This window comes from Mus pahari, chromosome 10 (genome assembly GCF_900095145.1).
Source record: "Mus pahari chromosome 10, PAHARI_EIJ_v1.1, whole genome shotgun sequence".
Lineage (NCBI taxonomy): Eukaryota > Metazoa > Chordata > Mammalia > Rodentia > Muridae > Mus > Mus pahari.
In genome coordinates this window covers 84,136,572-84,150,288 of record NC_034599.1, presented here as the reverse complement: position 1 = coordinate 84,150,288, position 13,717 = coordinate 84,136,572, and the positions used below count along the sequence as shown (strand labels likewise).

The window sequence follows — 13,717 nt, the reverse complement described above, 5'->3', positions numbered from 1 at the left end:
CTTCCACTGAGCCATCTTGTCACCCCTTGGTATCTGCCGAGGCGCTGAAGACTCTCCGGACTTTGGTCCGGAGCTGCGTTGGTGTTCGCGCCAGAAACTTCTGGGTGACAGGCCCCCAAACAGGTAGCGGGCCAGCTTCCTTGCTCTGCTTTACCTAAGGGAACGGGAGACTCTGGCCGCTAGAGGGCCTTTTAGACACTTGTATTGAACAGCAGAAGTTTGCTCGCGTGGAGGCAGAAACAAAATACAACTCATTTTGCAGGCAATTTTACAAAAAAAAAAAGAAAAAAGAAAGAAAGAAAGAAAGAAAGAAAGAAAGAAAAGAAACGAAACGGAAAAACAGAAAAGAAAAGAAGCTCGGAAAAGGTAATTTAATATATGCTACACCACTTGAAACAAATTAAAATAATGTCATTCCTTTGAAGGGACCTAGAAAAGGTGACACTCCAGCTGCCCGGCTAGCTCAGTCGGTAGAGCATGGGACTCTTAATCCCAGGGTCGTGGGTTCGAGCCCCACGTTGGGCGGTTTAGTTTTCGGTTCTCCACGTCTCCACGATACCTGTTATGAAACCAAGTTATTTATTGCTAAACAATCCAATACTAAAAGAACCACAAAGATGAAGCTAGTATCTTGCTAATGTCTTTTGTCAACGGGGTTGTAAGGACAGAAATGACTACTACAAGTTATTTCATATCCACACCACAAACCCACATACAACTAGCACCCCGACGTGGTAAGCAGCATTCAAATGAGAAACAGCGGGCTACTTTGCCTTAGAAAACATTTTACTATTTCAATGTATTTTAGGGGCAGCTTAAAGTGAAAGTTGGGGGATATCATATGAAAATTAATGAAATCGTAGAGTTCACAAATACTGTGGAAGTGAGCTTTAGTTTTGTTTTTTGTTTTTTTTTTATCGTATTGAAGGTTAGTTCGGAGAGCAGCGCTAATGTCTTTTTAAACTAGAAGACTGCGTTGGCTACGTGAAGTCGGGAATCCACCATTAGGAATTTTTTTAAAACCCCCTTCCCTACACCTTTTATTAAAGTTGATGATTGAAATGGCAGGGTTTTTTTTGGCTCCTGTCCTTTCTCCATAGGTTTTTCCCAAAACAACTCACATAGAGTAAAATTTTGCTTTTATATGGACAATTCCAAGTCCTTAAATAGTTTCAGTCATCCTTCAACTATCCTTTTTGGTCTTGTTTTTAGTTTTTGAAGACATGGTTTCTCTGTGTAGCCCTAGCTGTCCTGGAACCTGGAACTCGCTCCATAGACCAGGCTGGCCTGGAACTCACAAAGATCTTCTTGCCAAGGCTTGAGCAGCCACGGCCACAGGGTTGCCTCAGCAATTAATTCTTAAATGTCTTCCGAAATTAACATAAGTTATGATCAACAATTCAAAGAACAGTTTCTGAATGGAAGACAAAACATGGACATTTCCTGCAATCATCAAGCTGGATTTTTTTCAAAAGAACAAGGAACAAAACAAGAAAGGAAGTGGGGGTTGGGGGGTTGGGGGGGAGAACAAAGGAGGAGGGAGGAAGGAAAGGGAATGGGAGGGAGGGGACAGTGGGAGGAGGATCCTCAGGCATTCTAATTACGCAAATGCTCAGTCTCTAGGTGTTATGCAGGGGGATGGAATTTTTCCTGGACAGCAAAGAAGCAACTGTAAACTGATAAGAAATCAGTGAAAATACCATACATCTATTTAACACAGACCACTGTAATGGGCAGGAATGTGCATCCACCATGGCCACTTCCATTCCCACAGCAAAGCCCTAATCCCCACGATCTCAGAAAGCAGTTTTATTTAGAAATAATGCCGTGGATGGATGTAATTAGTCTGGATGAAGTTGGGGCAGGCTCCTAATCCAGTGTGACTACCGGTCTCTTCACAAAGGAAAAATCTGGACAAAGACCCACGGAAGGCTCTTCAGCCAGAGAACAAAGCATTGTTTCTATGAATTAAGGAACACCAGGATAGTGTCAGCAAACAGAGGCTGGGGAGAGGCATGGAATGGATTCTACACCACTATCCTCAGAACCAACACCCCTCCCAACACCCTCATTCCAATCCCTAAATTGTGAAATAAGCCATCCCTACTTAGCGTCTGGTGGTTTGTTCTGGCTGCTGCAGGGAATGAATATAATCTGCATTCTAGTTGGCTGGTAATGTTGGCTTCAAACGTATTGTGTTATGAAGTATCTCATAGACAAAGTAGAGAAACTCTTGGTTTCTAAAAGAGCCCGGGGAGGGAGAGCTGTCAGGCCACAGATTTCCCAGAGCCAAGATTTGTTTTCCAAGAATATATGTTTGTTTGTGTCGCTTGCTACAGCATCAGAAGCAGTCCCCACACACACACAACCCCCACCCCTTACAAAATGAAGACTCCTCAGCCCATGTGCAGTTGGGCAGAATGGGAACCAGGCCCTGTGTCCCTAGGTCCATCGCCACAGACCTAACTGCTAGGCGTTCTGTAGGTCATCACAGCCTCACTCCACCCACCCAGAGTGAAGGTCAAACTCTGCCTAATTCACACTTGGTTCACAGTTTAGGACCTGGGCTACTAAGACGAACAGGATATGTGGAGAGGCCCAGAGCCTGGGCCCCCCAACAGAAAAAGCCAGTCTGAGGGGTTCAGCAGGTCCCTGGTCAGGTTACAGAGAGGCCACACCTTCGAGGCCCAAGGCCTAGAATTGTATCAGCACCTGCTCAGAGCCACTGGGCAAGGGCTGGGTTTTTGAGAAGCAGCACTTGTAAAAGCTTAATGCCCTCTTACTCTTGGCTGATGGTTTGGGGACTAGTGATTTATTGCATGTTTTGCTTTTTCCATGGATCTTATGTTTGAAGATTTTATGCTTAGTTATCTATATGTCAAACATTTTAAGAAAACCCTTTAATTCTGCGTGATTCAGTTTCAACTATTAAGTGGCAAGTAAAAAAAAAAAAAAAAGATAGAGACATCATGAAAAATATTTTTTTTAGAGATGGTCTCACTGTACTGCCTGTGCTGGCTGACTGGCCCACCTCAGCTTCCTGAGTTCCTCAGACGGAGATATCTTAGCCAAGTTAAATGTTTGACCTTTATTTAGATGCTGATTCGGTACGTATGAGGCGATCAGGAAATCTGAACATTCATTAGCTACCTAGAAGACATAAAGGAATTATTTACTTTTAAATGTTCTGTATGTGTGGAAGGGGCTTTTACAGAGTCATATTTAATTGTATAGAATAAAATATAGATATGCTATCTGCTATGTGTGTATAATTCTCTTTGTGGAGGAAGGATGAAGGAGTGCTTAAGAAACACGACTGGGGGCTGGAGAGATGGCTCAGAGGGTAAGAGTGCTGACTGCTCTTCCAGAGGTCCTGAGTTCAAATCCCAGCAACCACATGGTGGCTCACAACCATCTGTAATGAGATCTGACTCCCTTTTCTAGGGTGTCTAAAGACAGCTACAGTGTACTCACACATAATAAATAAATAAATAAATAAATAAATAAATAAATAAATAAATAAAAGAAACACGACTGGGTACACGTTAATAACTGTGGAAGCTGAGTAGTGGAGACACTATGGTTCTCTATGAGTCCAATCTACTTCTATTTGGGGGGCGGTATTTGGGGGGTTTGGCCGGGCATGGTGGTGCACACCTTTAATCCCAGCACTCGGGAGGCAGAGGCAGGCAGATTTCTGAGTTCAAGGCCAGCCTGGTCTACAGAGTGACTTCCAGAACAGCCAGGGCTACACAGAGAAACCCTGTCTAGAAAAACCAAAAAAAAAAAAAAAAAAGAAAGAAAGAAATAAATGAGGGCTTAGTACACACTACCCATCCCCACCTCCTTAAAATTTCTTTTAAGAACAGGGTCTCATTGTAGAGCTCTGGTTGGCCTGTAAATTACTATGTAGACTACATCGGAGTCTTCATTGCTTTTCTGCCACTGTGACAAAATATCAGGACCAAGGCAACTTACAAGAGCAAGTGTCTAATTGGCTCATGGTTTCAGAAGGATAGAGTCCATGATGGCAGAGCAAAGGCAGGTGCAGCTGAGAGCTCCTTGATCTGGAAAGAAGGTGCTTGTGGAATGGTGGGAGTCTTTTGAAACCCCAAAGCCTGCCCCCAGCGGTGTACCTCCTCTGACAAGGCCAGACCCCCAAACAGTTCCACCAAGTGGGGGGCCAAGTATTCAAACTTAGGAAGCCACGGTGGGCATTCTCGATCAAACCACCACAACCAGGACCATACTTTGACCAAAAATGCTTTGTGCATGTCTCTTGAAATTTTTTTGTTACGTTTTAGTTTTGTGTATGTGTTATGTGCCTGCATGAAAAGAGGAAGGGGTGGAGGAGGAAGAGGAGGAAGAAGAGGAGGCGTGGAGAGAGAGGGAGAGAGGGGGAAGGGAAGGGAGAAGAGGGAGAGGGAGAGGGAGAGGGAGAGGGAGAGGGAGAGGGAATGCCACAGTGGCATACATTAGGACAATTTTTGGGAACTGGCCCTCTCCTTCCACCATGTAGGTCCCAGGGATCAAACTCGGGTTGTCAGACTTGGCAGTGAACACTTTTTTGCCCACTTAGCTATCTCTCTGACCCAGGTACACTATGTGTCTCCTTTCCCTCTGCATAACCCAAAACCTCATGCCAAAATCCTGAAGATACATTGGAAGGGGGTAGGGTGTCACCGAACCTCTTAATTGCTTCCTTTCCCAGTGTGGCCACAGTGAAGAAATGACTTGTCTCTGCTTTTCACTGCTATGTGTTTCTTAGGTTGACCTATCGGCGACAGGATGAACCTGGCTTGTTCCGGCCACCTGGGCCCAAGCTCTGACACTAACAACGCAGTATCATCACTGATTACTCAGAACAATGAGAGCTTTACTTGTTTAGTGCACAAGACAATCAGGCACTGTGTGTGGCATTCTCCAGGAACACAAGGAGAAGGGCACGGGGCAGGGTGGCACATGGCCGGACTCCTGTCATTCAGCAAAGGCAGGCTTGCTGATACCAGTCTGGGAAACATGAGACCCTATCTCAGAAATAACGGTTAGGGAGACAGCTCAATGCAGCTTGTTTTAGGTTCTGAAAATAGATGAAGGACGACCTCAGACTTAGATAATATGTGAAAACAAAGAGTGTTTGTTTTGTAGAAACATCTAGCTTGTAGAAACATTTTCTCAAATGGTATCCCCAGACAAAGGCATGTAGGCTTTTTTTAAATAGGGAACTAAGAGAGCTCTCTAGGAGAAGTAGGTAATCTAAAATTTCATTGGTGGGTGCTAGGGGGGTCACAGGTGGTCAGTGGTCTGCATTCCTATGTCATGAACGGTTAACCATTCTGATGGCCCATTCTGATATATTTTTCTATTTTTGTGGTTATCCCCAGGCTGTTCTTGTTTTTTTTTTTTTTTTTTTAAGATTTATTTATTATTATACCTAAGTACACTGTAGCTGACTTCAGAAGCACCAGAAGAGGGTGTCAGATCTCATTACAGGTGATTGTGAGCCACCATGTGGTTGCTGGGATTTGAACTCAGGACCTTCGGAAGAGTGGTCGGTGCTCTTACCCGCTGAGCCATCTCACCAGCCCCCCAGGCTGTTCTTTGGGAGGGGGTTTTATGATCTCCTTCTGGATTTTACGGTCTGTTCCTAGAGCTGATGATGACCTAATTTCTGGGACTTACACGGTCTATACTTGAAGCTAGTACCTTATGACCTTTTCTGAAATCAGGCTTGGTCCTTAAAATGGAGACAAATAGGGTCCTTAAATGGAGACAAATGAGGTTTGTCTTTCACCTGATGACTTCAGTTTAAATCCACAGAAAGCAGGGGGTAGGATCAAGTGGCTGAAATCCCAACACTCCTATAGTAAGAGTTTGTCCTTTGGTCTCCATGTGCCCTTACAAATACAACACCACACAAATACACATTCACAAAGATGGATAAATACATCGATAAATAAAAGTCACATCAGACACTCAAAATAGCTCAGGTTCTACAGGATTAGAATGTCATGAACAAATAACAACTACTCTTACCACTGATAATACAGGGTGTGTGTGTGTGTGTGTGTGTGTGTGTGTGTGTGTGTGTGTATACTATATTTGTGCCATAGGATACTCCTCCAGTTCAGTCAGTTAAGCCAGCAAACTAGTTTCTTATAGTGTCTTCAGGAATATAAAATAAAAAGTATAAGAGTATAAATGAAAATAATTCTATAAAAATAAAACTATCAGGGCTCAGTGGCTCAGTGGTTAAGAGCACTGACTGTCTTCCAGAGGTCCTGAGTTCAATTCCCAGCAACCACATAGTGGCTCACAACCACCTGTAATGAAATTTGATACTCTCTTCTAGTGTGTCCAAAGATAGCGACAGTGTGCTCATATACATAAAATAACTAAATCTTTTTTAAAAAAAATCACAAGACATTTAAAAAATAAAACTATCAAATACTTAAAAATATGGTAGGCGCATGCTTTGTCATTGATCTATTAAATAACAGGATCTAGGTCAGGTCTAATAAGTAAAAAATTTTCAATATCCACTTTATCCATAACTATGTGAATATGTGTGTGCCCACACAGGTGAATGCAGATGCCCTCAGAAGCTAGAGGCATCAGATCTTCCTGGAGTTGTGGTTACATGTAGTTAAGAGCTGTCTAACAACAGCTGGGAACACAACTTGGAGCCTCTGTAACAACAGAACATGTTCTTAACTACTGAGTCATCTCTTTAGCCCCAAGCACAGTAATTTAAACGTAGTGATGAATGTAAATTATATTTCTGAGATATATGTAAGAACTATTACGAGATAAGAAAGAAGCTTCGCTTTTCTTTCTCTCTTCCCTTGGTGATTTCCCTGGCTTCAGTCCTTGGGGCCAATAAACCTGCATTTAATATAATCTAAAGCAAAAACAAAAACAAATACAGATACAAAAGCAAAGCCAAAAAAAGTAGCTTCATTTCTACTGGTGCTTATTAGCATCGCCTGCCATCTTTATTTTCTTGTTTTAAAGTAATAGTATTCATTTTTTTATATAGTTTATTACATTTACTTGTTGTGTATGGACGCGCATGTGTGTGTGTGTGTGTGTGTGTGTGTGTGAGTGTGTGTGTGTGTGTGAGTGTGTGTGTGTATGTGTTAATAAGAGTCAACTCTTTCCTTCTACCATGTGGAACCTGAGACTAGAGCTCAGGTCAAAAGGCTTGGTGGCAAGACTTTACCCTCTGGACTATCTCACTAGCCCTATCTTTGTTTTTTTGTTTGTTTATAATTATGTGTATAAACGTTTGCCCTCATGTGTATTTGTGTACCACATGTGTTCCTGGTGCCATTGAGACCAGAAGAGGAGGTTAGATCCCCCGATATAGGTGTTACAGGTAGTTATAGCTGCCACGTGGGTTCTGGGGATTGAACCCAGGTCCTCTACAAGAGCAAGGAGCTCTTTTAACTGCTGAGTCATCTCTCCAGCCCCACTATCTTCATTATAAAAAAAGGAAACACTAAATATTAGCTTGAGTACAGAGAAAACAATTGTGATCATGGGCTCTAGAGTAAGCTCTTCTGATCTAATTTTAAAATGGCACAACAAATGAAGATTCTTGTCTTGCAGTCCTGGAGACTTGAGTTCCAGAAGGTGAGAGGAAAGAACCAACTCCACATAGCTGCCCTCTGCCTCACACAGGGGCTGGGGAACTTGTGCCGATAAAGACATCATGCACACAGACTATGTTTAAAAAGAGGGAGGGGCATCCACAGCTGGAACTGGAGTTATCCTGAGGTGCCCCGTGAGTGATGGGAATTGAACCCAGGACCTCAACCAGTATGTTTAATTGATTAGCCAACTCTTCAGTCCTCATAATGAAATCTTTCTAAACAATCATAAACATATTTTTGTTGAGTTGACTCCATGGATAAAGGAACCAGTTGCTAAGGTTAATGACCTCAGTTCTATACCCAGAACCCAGATGATAGGAGTGAACTGACTCTTGTAAGTTGTCTTCTGACCTCCAACAGGTGCACAACACACAATAAATAAATTTAGAATTTGTTATTAAAGTATAATGTAGATATGGTAAAGTCTACTACTCATATATGTACATTTGGACATGCCCCAAAGTTCAAATAATCATAAAAGATCTAAAAAACAAGATTCCTTAGTGCCTTTTTTTCTTGTAGTTCACAAGACTTTATTGGTTCAACAATGAACAGCAAAGGAAACATTAACTATCACTCTGGGGGGCAGCGTCACGTAGATGGCAAAGTTACCCTTGGAAAAGTACCTCTTTCATATTTATCTCCCTCTACCCACCCTGGACACCCAGTTAAACACTGTCCTGATTTCTTTTTCTTTTTGGTTTTTCGAGACAGGGTTTCTCTGTGTAGTCCTGGCTGTCCTGGAACTCACTCTGTAGACCAGGCTGGCCTCAAACTCAGAAATCTGCCTTCCTCTGCCTCCCAAGTGCTGGGATTAAAGGCATGTGCCACCACGCCCGGCGAAAATGTTCACTTTTACACCTAGCTTCCTTCTTCTGCACAACATCCTTCTGTTGATTTAAAATTAGAGAGTGGAAATAACATGTGTGGCAAGGATGTGGAAAAACAGGTATTCTCAACTTGCTGGTTGAAATGTAACCTGAGAAAGCTTTTCACAAAGTAGTTTAAAATACATCAGAACCAGGTTTGGTAGTGCACACCTCTAATCCCAGCTCTTGGGAGGCAGAGGCAGGTAAATGTCTGAGTCTTGGCTAGCCTGGTCTACAGAGCTAGTTCTAGGACATCCAGGGCTACACAGAGAAACTTGGTCTCGAAAAAAAAATAACTGAAAAAATTAGAGACAAGAGTTTCAAGAGGTGGACACTGTGAGTTCATGGTCCTCCCAGTCTATATCTCCAGGCAAGCCAAGGATATATATATATATCTTATATTTATACAAGTCTATATTTATATATAGACTCTAAAGGAGAAAAGGCTTTGACATAAAGGTTTGCCTAGGATAATTAGTCAGCTACAAACTGTGGAAGGGCTTCAAATATCAGGAGGACTATTTTCTGACTTATCTCCTAGTTAACAGATCCTTTGTGTGCAGTTCATGTGATTTTGTGGGTACAAGGGTACAGTGTTATTTCACAGCAGAGTACACTAAGGAGTTTTTGAACATAGGAACAATGTGAAGAGAGGTTTTGTTGTTGTCATCCCCCCCCCCCCCATTTGAGTATACATCCAATACTACCTCAAAGAAATAAGATGGCAAAAGATGGTACAGAGAGGCTAAGTATGGAACCCTGACTCTGGCAGCAATCCAGGTTTGCCTCCTTCAGTAAGCTGCAATCTACCAATGGTCATGGGACCCGGACCCCCACCCTCCCACTCCCCAACTCCCTCAAACAGGGCATGCATGGCTTTCTAGAATCTGAAGCTTCTGGAGAGGACCACCTCCCACTCGCATCTAACTTCATTTCTGGCTTCCAAAGCTCTCCTAGGCCAAATCCTGGTGATGCCGGGGGAACTCAAGCTGCAGAGACAGTCCTGTCCTCAGGCCACTTTGACACCCCCACCACATCTACGTGGCTTCATTTCGTATCTAATAAGCATCTGCCCCCCCCTGAGCTTTTCCCATCCTTTCGTCGCTAGCTAGTGATTTACTTATTTCTTCCTCTTTGTCACCTACAGAAAGTGAAATCTGGGTTTTAACAAGCCTCTGGGGTCTGGAACCTCAGGGGGCTGGGGTTAGGGTCGGGGGTGGGGGGGGGGCGGCGGCAGTTATCTCCCGCTCCCCTCCCCCACCCCGCCGGCGTCATCCGAGGTCGAACTACCGATCCCGGCATGCCCCGGGGCGGCACGGGCGCAGGCTTGTGCGCGCGGCGGGTAGCCGTTGGCTGAGGCGGCGTCTGCGCGGGTCGCGGTGCTGTGAGGTCAGGCGGCGCTGGCAAATCGCGCCCAGGATGTAGAGCTGGCTGTCGCCGACGGCGCGTCTGACGCTGAGTTGGGTGGGGTAGAGAGTAGGGGGCGGTAGTCGGGGGTGGTGGGAGAAGGAGGAGGCGGCGAATCACTTATAAATGGCGCCCAAGCAGGACCCGAAGCCGAAATTCCAGGAGGGTGAGTGTGCGGCTTTGGGGGAGAAGGCACCTAACGGTGCACGGGGAGGGAGGCTGAGTCCGGGCGGCCGAGGTTTGGGAGGGTCGGGGTCGGCGGGGCCCGCGGCCCGGGGGAGCCGTGCGGGCCTTGCTTTGTGACGGGGGGAAGGCGCACTGCGGAGGGTAATCTCAGTGCGTCATCCGGCGACACACCGGGCTCGGTGGCGCGAAAGCGAGCCTCCCGCCACGGCCGGGGCCGGGGGCCTCTCCGTGCGTGTGGCAGAGCCGCGGCGCTTGTTTGTTTGTTTGTTTCCGAGAGCGGAGAAAGTCTACGGAAGGGAGGTGCCCGGCGGGCGGGCGGGCGGGCGATGGCGACGGCGACGGTTGGGAGGTGATGTGGCGTGGGGGAGGGGAGCAGCGGCAGCGCATCCCCGCGCTCAGCTCTCGGCCGCGGGCCGCGCGGGCGTCTGCGGGCGGGCCGGAGGTTCGGGGCTGTGGGACACACGGAGGGGCCCTGTCTCGGCGTCGTGTGGAGTCGTGCGGTTGGGGGGACCGGGGGTGGGGGGTGGGGGGTGGGCTGTGCGCCCCGCGGCGGGAGAACTGCGTTGTAAGATGGCCGCGCCAAGATGGCCGCGCCATCATGGCTGCCGGCGTCTCGCAGCTTCGGGCCCGATGCAGCGCCCCCTGGCACGGCGATCACGCGCGGACGAGTCCCTCCTCCTCCTGCCTCTGAGTGATGGGTGGGGACAGGAAAACAAAACAAAACAACGGGAGCCGCCCGAGCGAGTTCCTGGGCTTGCTGTTGCCCGAGGGCATCGTTTTGCTGCGTTTGGAGCGGCGCGCCGGGGCCCCTTTAAGTAGTCTGTGCTCTGCAGAGCGGTTCTCGAGAAAAACAGTTTTTAGTTCCTCCTTAGGGCGTTTCCGTTTAGAGGTGCTTGGCCTCTTTGTCATTTTTAAAGTACAGTAGTTGCTCGACTGGTTGTAGTAGTAGACGATTTAAATGGCGATTTGAAAGCTAACGCTTATTAGTTGGCTTTGAGAACGTTGTTGCTGACCAACGGTACTTCCAGTGGAAAGCAGTTACTCGGTTCTCACAACTCACCTGTCGAGGTGATTTACTGATATACTAAAGGAAATGAAACTATAAGCATAAAGAAGAACACTTTACACTTTTTACTGCTAGATACGGCCGTCTGTGTTTATCATCATACATGCTGGGTCCAGGCGCTTGCATAACTCCTGTTCTAGGCAGTTTAACCAGTAAAGTGCCAGACTTTTTTTTTTAAAGATTTATTTATTTAATGTATATGAGTACACTGTAGCTGTCTTCAGACACACCAGAAGAGGGCATCAAACTCCATTACAGATGGTTGTGAGCCACCATGTGGTTGCTGGGAATTGAACTCAGGACCTCTGGAAGAGCAGTCAGTGCTCTTAACCACTGAGCCATCTCTCCAGCCCCAGTGCCAGACTTTTTAAAAGTCTCAAGCTCCAAGTCGAAACGTTGTAATTAATCGATGTACAAGGGCCGGTGGATCTGAGTTTGAGGCCATTCTGGTCTAGTGAGAGCTTTTCAGGACAGCCAGAACTATACAGAGAAACTTGTGTGTATGGGGAAGGGGGTATTGCTCTATACCCAATGGAGGTTGGGGGAGTGTGGAGACCTGTGCAGGTGGATGGATCTCTGTTAGTTCATTGGCCAGTCAGCCCATGGGTGAGCTACAGTTACAGTGATCGACCGTCTCAAAAAATAGTGTGAAGAGTTAGCTTCTGTGGAAGACACTGAGCTGGCTGGCCCTTATAGAAAGATGGTGTACACTGTAGTTTTGCCAACTCTGCTAAACAGTTGGTTTCCTTTGTAATTCGATGTTTTATGTAGCAGAGCATGCCAAGAGGCTCAGACTTCTCCAGGTTGTCAGAGCACAAAAGCTTAATCCTTGGTTGATGTTAGAAACTAGAAGTCAAGAATGATTGTTTTGAAAGAAATGCTCTTTCTAAAGGATCAGTGACAAGGTGAGATGGATAAAGAAAGGCAAACCAGAAAGATGGTACTGGTGTAGTTGGAGAAGAGTAGGAACAAAGGCTGGGTTATGAAAGCTTGGTAAATCCAGCTGTGGATTCCAGGGGTAGCTGAGTGAGACACACACCTAAAATTCTGTCCACCATTAGAGAAGCAGAGGCAGGAGGCTGACCAGCCAAGGGGTACATAAGATGACCCTGTCTGAGAAAACCAAACCAAACCAAAAAGATCCAAGCTAAAATACATGTGGCTATCTTTTTAAAATTGTATAAAAGATATGTTTGGTCCCCACCTTGGCTGATTCCTAAGGCCCACATGGAGTAAAGAACTGTCTCCCACAAGTGGTCATCTGATCCCCACAGTAGATGAAAAACCCAGAGAACATCTAGAAAGGAAACAGTGTTGATGGGGTTATTTTGAAATCTTGGTAGAATTTTGATAGTGAAAAGGTGGTTTATGTTTGTGTTGCATTATTTTATGTATGTGAGTATCCTCAGAAGCCAGAAGAAGGCATTGGATTTCCAGGAACTGGGCCTGCTGGGAATGGAACTGTTTCTCAGTTCCTTGTAGGGGTGTTCTTAAAAAAAAATGCATCAGCCCAGGGCACGATTTTTGTCATTTGAGACTAGAGTGGATCTGAGGATGGAGAACTGCCTTTGTAATTTGTCCTTTCCACTTGTTAGACTGATGTACACCAGTTAGTTAGCAGTGTGTGTGTGTAAATTTTATTCAAAGCCTTTCTTAGTGTAGTTTTTAGCTGAAGCAGCCAATTTAAAAAAGGTATATTTCAGATTAGCTTAAAAGGTACCTGGAGTGAAATAAGTAATCACATATCTGATCTTAGTGCTTCTGTTTAATAGTAGCATGTTCTACCCATTTATTTGGGTCTTAGCTCTGGACTGTTGGAAAAGAAAGTCTGGTCAGTTATCCATCTTTATTCAATGTGGGCTTAGGTTTAGTGATGCTTTCAACAGTTGAGTGGTACAGGATTTATAGAGCTGTGATGTCAAAGTTACTGGACCTTATTCTAGAATTCTAACAGTAGAGGTCTCTGGTGAAGCTTATGAAAAAAAGAAATAGTTTAAAAAAAAAACACTTCAGTGGCTAAGGATGAGTTTGAAGAATGCTCCCATAGAATGCACAGATCATTAGATACAGAATCCATTAGATATGGTAGGAACCCAGGTGTTGGTCAGGATCAGCATCTCCCTTCTACTTTTACATGTTCATTCTGTGTTCCATGGGTAGCAAACAACATATATCACTACTTTTCACACTTGGTCCTGCTGTCTGGATTCTGCTTTGTGAACACTCATGAAGAGTTGGCTTACTTTACTGCTTAATGTGAAGTAAAGTACAGAAAAGGATCCAAACATTTGATTGCTTATGCATCCCTTATTAATGTGAAATGCTTAGCACACAACAGAGCCAGCAAATAGACACTTTAAGGGCACATTCAAGAGTGAGGAAAGGGAGCTGGGCGTGGTGTTGCACGCCTTTAATCCCAGCACTCGGGAGGCAGAGGCAGTTGGATTTCTGAGTTCGAGGCCAGCTTGGTCTACAGAGTGAGTTCCAGGACAGCCAGGGCTACACAGAGAAACCCTGTCTCGAAAAACCAAAAA

The 13,717-nt window shown here is 45.2% G+C and overlaps 1 protein-coding gene and 1 non-coding gene across 3 annotated transcripts in view; both read left to right on the top strand.

The window, feature by feature from the left end:
- The first annotated feature begins 452 nt into the window (after positions 1 to 452).
- Trnak-cuu lies at positions 453 to 525 on the top strand. The gene has a single exon. It is a non-coding gene; the product is annotated as a tRNA-Lys (tRNA).
- A 9,287-nt stretch (positions 526 to 9,812) lies between these two features.
- Positions 9,813 to 13,717, top strand: part of Morf4l1 (mortality factor 4 like 1) — a 23,152-nt gene continuing 19,247 nt past the window's right edge. For both annotated transcript variants that reach the window (XM_021207653.1, XM_021207652.1), the window contains exon 1: positions 9,813 to 10,097. In XM_021207653.1, coding sequence (XP_021063312.1) covers positions 10,058 to 10,097 — 40 coding nt within the window. In that variant the 5' untranslated portion in view covers positions 9,813 to 10,057. The remainder of the gene's footprint in view (positions 10,098 to 13,717) is intronic.